The sequence below is a fragment of the Denticeps clupeoides genome, chromosome 13 (assembly GCF_900700375.1).
Source record: "Denticeps clupeoides chromosome 13, fDenClu1.1, whole genome shotgun sequence".
NCBI classification, from domain to species: Eukaryota; Metazoa; Chordata; class Actinopteri; order Clupeiformes; family Denticipitidae; genus Denticeps; species Denticeps clupeoides.
The window spans coordinates 2,840,955-2,846,916 of NC_041719.1; the positions used below are offsets into that span (position 1 = coordinate 2,840,955).

Consider the following 5,962-nt stretch of genomic DNA (forward strand, 5'->3'; position numbering starts at 1 on the left):
AGCCAAAAAAAAAAAAAAAAGTCTGTGGTTTGACGTGGGTGTGCAAGGTTTCCTGCTATGAAAATGTGCACCACCAGCCAAACGTTTTCACGCTTTCATCATAAAAAAAAAAAACTGAAGACACAAGACTATGTAATAAAACATTTGATGGCAGCCTTTCACACTCTGGTCTTCTTAGGTTGGACAACGGGGACGCTTCCCTGAAGGTCCTGAAGGTTTTATGCTGAACATCTTCTTATCATTCACTCGTGTCCATGAGCATCTCGTCCAGCGGCTTTTCATGATGACATTAAAAAAAAAAACAGAATCATCCAACATACTTCACTTTCTCCTGATACAACAAGTATGTTTCTTGCATTGGATTCTTCAAAATGGCTCCGTCTTGGTCTCCACAACCGCCAGACGAAAGTCACGAATGGGCTGGATTTATTATTCAAGATTCAAGATTTGGTTTATTGTCAGTATGACAGTATACACTGTATATCGTGTATTGAAATCATGCAATTATATAAAAAATATATATATATATAATATATACACACACACTAAACTATACTAACTAAAACTAATATATTGTACAGGTCATCTCTATGTCCTATGAACAGATCGAACAGGACGTAACTGGACAGCATCGTGTAGGATGCTTGTAAGTGGATCAGTTGGATATTTCAACACGAACATGTGCAAAAAGAGCTGAGACTTGCAAAATGACTCGAGAGGAAGTGCATTGTCGTTGAGTTTATCAGGTTTTTTTCGGTGATGGCGGTGGATTAAGCGCTCTGACTGCTGCCGTATGAGGGGTGGTGAGGGTCCTGAAAGGAGAAGAAATAAATACACCGACTAAGTCAATTATTTCATGCGTCGTTTGTGAACTTGACGTGAAAAAAAAAAAAAAGTTTTGCACGATTGCACGACGCGCCCCAGTAGGACCCACAACGTTTTACTACCCCCCAAAAACAACTCGTTCTCTCGGCTTTAACACGTTTTAACTGGACTCCCCGCCGGTTTCCGCGATGGCGGACTATATAAATGGAAACATTTGTTATAATGACGAGTGGAGAGTTGTTACAAAGTGACCGATCACGACGTTCGTTAAGTTTTGTCTCGCGGTCGGATCCTCCCCCCGCGTCCCCCGTGGATAAAAGTGAAAGCGGACGCCGCGGCGCGCCTGTCCCCCCTCGGCCGGCGGCGATGGCGCTCTTCCCGCAGGGCCCGTTCTACAACCCGGTAGGTGGCGGCGGCCGCTGCTGCGTCGGGGCGTTTATTAACGATGTAAAAAAAAAAAACAAAAAAAAACGGGGCTTTTTTTTTTATCGGCAGAAAATCCCGTTCACGGGCTCGATCGTGGGAGGTCTGCAGGACGGGAGAAGCGTGGTGGTGACGGGCAGAGTCCTTCCCGGGGCGCAGAGGTGCCAAATAACACATCAACCGCTGCAGTTTACAGTTTTAAATTCATTTTGTCGCTTTAATATGACCTCAGATTTCAGCTTTCCTGCTTATAAAGACGACTCTAGTTTACATTGCTGCTTGGAATGACTTTTACTGATGCATTAGTTCAGAGTTTATGCATTATTCACATCTGTAAGTGGAAAGACGCCTCCCCAGCTCAGTTTTTTTTTTTTTTTTTAAATGCATGTTCTTCTCCCGCTCCGAACGCGCCAGGTTCCATGTGAACCTGCAGTGTGGCTCGTGGCCTGGGGCGGTCATAGCACTGCACTGCAACCCGCGCTATGACAGTGGCCCCTCTGGATACGTGGTGGCCAACGCCTTCCAGGGCTCCTGGGGGTCGGAGGAGAGGAAGGCCCCGTCACCTTTTCCTCAAGGGTGCCCCTTCACCCTCATGATCCTGGTGACCCCGGAGTCGTACAAGGTACGAGGAGCGGAATCCGGCCTTCTTCAGCCAAAAACGTGTGGAGCCCTTTTTTTCTGGCCATTAACGCTCAAGACGCATCAGCAGCATGTCACAGTGCCCACAAACCGTTCTGCCTGCAGATAGCTACAAACGGTAACCATTTCATGGAGTTCAGACACCGCGTCCCATTCAATACGGTGGACACAATCGTGGTGGATGGAAAGGTGGAGGTGAACTCCATAGTGTTCCAGGGCCCTTCGGTAAGCGCGTTAAAACTAAACTGTCTGCGGGCGTCTTTACTGAGTTTATTCAAGCCGTCTTTATCTATTCCCTCCCGTTTTTTTTTTCCTTCGCAGGCAGCATTTCCTGTGAGTATTAACTCATTTAATCACCACTTTTCTCGTGACGAATCCATTGCAGCTAAGACCCTTTTTCCCCTAAATTGTTAGCCACAATATTTCCAGCCTCCGCAAAGCAATCCAGTAAGTGGCCAAAGATTTGCTCATCATTTCAATGTACATTCATGAATAGTGAGAGATTTCACTGGCTTGCGTGTGTTCTCCTGTGCTTTTATCCACAGTATCCACCTCCGTTCCTACCACCTGCAGCCTATGTAAGGTCTTATGCATAAAGAAATCTTGCTTCAAAATATTGTTGTGCTATACATAAAAGCAATTTTCAAAAAGCGCAAAAATATAAGAAGGATAAAGAGCGCCGTGAATGTCACGTGACCCTCTTTATGACAGGCGGTGCCCTATAAAACCATCATCAATGGTGGACTTTACTCTGGGAAGACCATCAACATTCAAGGTGTCGTCAACCCCACTGCTAAAAGGTTTGTATGGACCTCGAACCCGGTTCTAATTTGCTCTAATGTGTTTTCATAAAATCCCAATGCCTTAATGTAAATGTAGACTGTCAGCATTTTTTGCAGCATTTATCAGGCGCCCTTATCCAGAGCGACTTACAATCACTAGTTACAGGGACAGTCCCCCTCTGGAGACACTCAGGGTCAAGTGTCTTGCTCAGGGACACAATGGTAGTAAGTGGAATTTGAACCTGGGTCTGGGAACCAGACTACCCACTAGGCTACTACCACCCATTAACCATATTACCACCCATTACCAACCATTAACCACAAAGCAGAAGTTGCTGCATTACTATATAAAAGGTCTTCACATGCTTGCAATGCATTTTGTGGCTTCGCTTACAGGCTGCAGATCTGTTTGTGGTGTTTAAGGTGGAACCGGTGATGACCAACGTTAATAGTTCACCTGACAGAACACTAATTATAGCGCTGATATAGATGGACGCTGGGTCACGTATTGACAGGAGGGCGGTAGGGTGGTAGTAGCCTAGTGGCTGACACACTCGCCGAAGTCCGAGGTTCAAATCCCACTTACTACCATTGTGTCCGTGAGCAGGACACTTAACCCTGAGTGTCTCCAGGGGGACTGTCGCTGTCACTACTGTCTGTAAGGCGCTCTGGATAAGGGCATCTGATAAATGCCATAAACCTAAATGTAGAGTAGGGTGCAAAGTAGGGTGTGTGAGAGCTGTCAATCACACCTAGAAGCTCTTCCCCTTTTAAACGATGTTCACAAAAACATAATTAAAGTTCATCTTCTGGGTGTCGGGATCAATTACACACCAACAAAAGGTTCTGGGTGGGAGGTTAGTTCCTCCTCTCCAACATACAGAAAACCAGCAAGCAGACACTTCCGGTTTGGGGACAATGGTGACCTAGCGGGTCAGGATGCAGACTCATAATTGGGAGGTTGTGTTCAAATCCCTGTCCCCTTGATCAAGGTACCGTCCCCGCACACAGTATGCTTCGATATGATGTGTTAGACAATGACAATCGCTTCACTTTCACTTTTTCACTTACATTTGTCTTTCCGTCAGGTTTTCTGTAAACCTACAGTCCAGGGCTGGGATTGTGCTGCACTACAACCCCCGCTTCGACGAGAACGTGGTGGTGCGCAACAGCTTCCTGGGCGGGGTATGGGGTCCAGAGGAGCGTGGGGGCGGGATGCCGTTCCACCGAGGAAATGCATTCACGGTAGACATTTTAACTCCCCCCGTGCCTGCATGTGTTCATGTATTTTGCTGCTGATGGGGGGGCGCACGAGCCGTCACCAGCAGATCCTCGGTTGTGGATTTGACTGGTAAACTTTTCAAGCGATATTTCCCGAAATCCGACTGAATGTGCTGCCTGTTTCCATGAAAGATGGGTTTTGTTGACATATTTCCTCTTGCTGCATGATTAACTTCTTTGGCTGAATCACACTTCCTCCTTAGAATTTTAATGTCATGGTGACCGCAAACGGGCAGTTCTGTTAGCTGGAAATATCAGTTAATGATGGAATGATTAAGAAGAAGAACTCGATCGATTATTAGAAAACCATTTTGTAATGAAAACAGTAACACTGATCGAACTGGACAAATTCACAGTAGTTGATTATCTGGCCCATCAGCCAATGTGGGTTCAATTGTGGGTGCTAGTAGCCTAGTGACTAACACACTCGCCTATGAACCAGAAGACCCAGGTTCAAATCCCACTTATTACCTGAGCAAGACACTTAACCCTGAGTGTCTCCAGGGGGGGGGACTGTCCCTGTAACTACTGACTGTAAGTCGCTCTGGATAAGGGCGTCTGATAAATGATGTCGATTGTCAGAGACCATTTCTTATTAATATAGTAATCAGCAGTGGCTGGTGATGGACGGTACTTCTGGGACTGTATTTGGTCCAGAAGTGGTCAGATTTTTTCCTCACAGCCTATTTGTGTTTCAGATCACAGTCATCTGCAACCCTCAGGGCTACAGTGTGATGCTGAATGGCGCCCAGGTTCACTCTTTCGACCACCGCCACCACAACCTGCAGGAGATTGATGTCTTGGAAGTGAGCGGGGACCTGAGCTTGACCTCGGTGATGGCTTAGTCCACATGTGTAAAACTCGGCCACATCCTTCGAGATCATTTTAAAAAGATCTATTATTTTTGCCCGGCTCTATAACATGCTGATAACACACAAACTACAGGTCCCATAATGCAGTGCGCACTTTGGTGACAAACTGAGCCCCCTTGGAGACATGGAAACTTGACTTTGGCGACTTTCCTGCACAGATTTAGCTGCAGTTTAAATATTCAACATTCAGCAAGGCAACTGAAGCACTGTATTATGGGATCTGTAGTTTGTGTTTTATCAGAGCTTTTACTTCTCTATTTGTAATGTTTGCACCTAAAATGTCAAATAATGACTCAAATTACTGGATTGGGAATCTGTAACAGTGCGCTGCCGCTCTACAAAGCCAGTCTATTCAGTTAAAATTGTTAAAATTCTGCTAAACTCTCTGTTTTCCTGCCCTTGCGTTCTCCATTACGGGCAACCCTGGTTGTGCTCCTGTACCTGTCTTATTTTATTTCGCTTTGAAGATTACATTTTTTTTTTTTTTTTTTGCCATAGCATCAGTTCACAATTAAAAACATACAACATCTAACCGCTGTATATCGTGCTCTTTGTAATCATGTCATGCTTTTTCACCCTGATTCAGTTTAAAGTGAAAGTGAAAAGTAAAAGTGAAGTGATTGTCACACGTGATACACAGCAGCACAGCGCACACAGTGCACACAGTGAAATTTGTCCTCTGCATTTAACACATCACCCCGAGTGAGCAGTGGGCAGCCATGACAGGCGCCCGGGGAGCAGTGTGTGGGGATGGTGCTTTGCTCAGTGACACCTCAGTGGCACCCTGGCGGATCGGGAATCGAACCGGCAACCTTCTCATAACAGGGCCGGTTCCTTAACCGCTAGGCCACCACTGCCCCATCAATAAGAATACAAACCTGCGCCAAGGCCGTAGCCAGGATTTTTCAAATAATGGCCAACCGGCAGCATTAATGCACATATAATTATCTTTTCATGAAAGAATTAAATGAAAGTGGATGAAGAAATACTGAGGGCGTGACCTTGGTGTCCTTAACGGTAGCCACGGGCATGACCTGCTCTGTTCTCCATAAAGTATATGCAGATGTTTATGCAGTCAAATGTCTCAAGAGGTTAGATGGGGACGAAAACAACTCCACACAGAGGAAGTGCAACTGAAGA

At 45.8% G+C, this 5,962-nt stretch overlaps 1 protein-coding gene across 1 annotated transcript; it reads left to right on the top strand.

Moving 5' to 3' along the window:
* The first annotated feature begins 1,100 nt into the window (after positions 1-1,100).
* On the top strand, positions 1,101-5,354 carry LOC114801911 (galectin-9-like). The gene is made up of 10 exons (XM_029000416.1): positions 1,101-1,227; positions 1,321-1,409; positions 1,663-1,870; positions 1,993-2,112; positions 2,209-2,220; positions 2,302-2,334; positions 2,433-2,465; positions 2,599-2,687; positions 3,758-3,914; positions 4,649-5,354. The coding sequence occupies exons 1-10, from the start codon at positions 1,192-1,194 to the stop codon at positions 4,793-4,795; spliced, it is 924 nt and encodes a 307-aa protein (XP_028856249.1). The 5' UTR covers positions 1,101-1,191; the 3' UTR covers positions 4,796-5,354.
* The last annotated feature ends 608 nt before the right edge of the window (positions 5,355-5,962 follow it).

Coding starts and splice junctions, on each gene's coding strand:
- LOC114801911 (XM_029000416.1), top strand. CDS start 1,192: ATGGCGCTCTTCCCGCAGGGCCCGTTCTACAACCCG. Junction 1,410..1,662: donor GTCCTTCCCGGGGCGCAGAG/GTGCCAAATAAC, acceptor CGAACGCGCCAG/GTTCCATGTGAACCTGCAGT. Junction 3,915..4,648: donor ACCGAGGAAATGCATTCACG/GTAGACATTTTA, acceptor TTTGTGTTTCAG/ATCACAGTCATCTGCAACCC.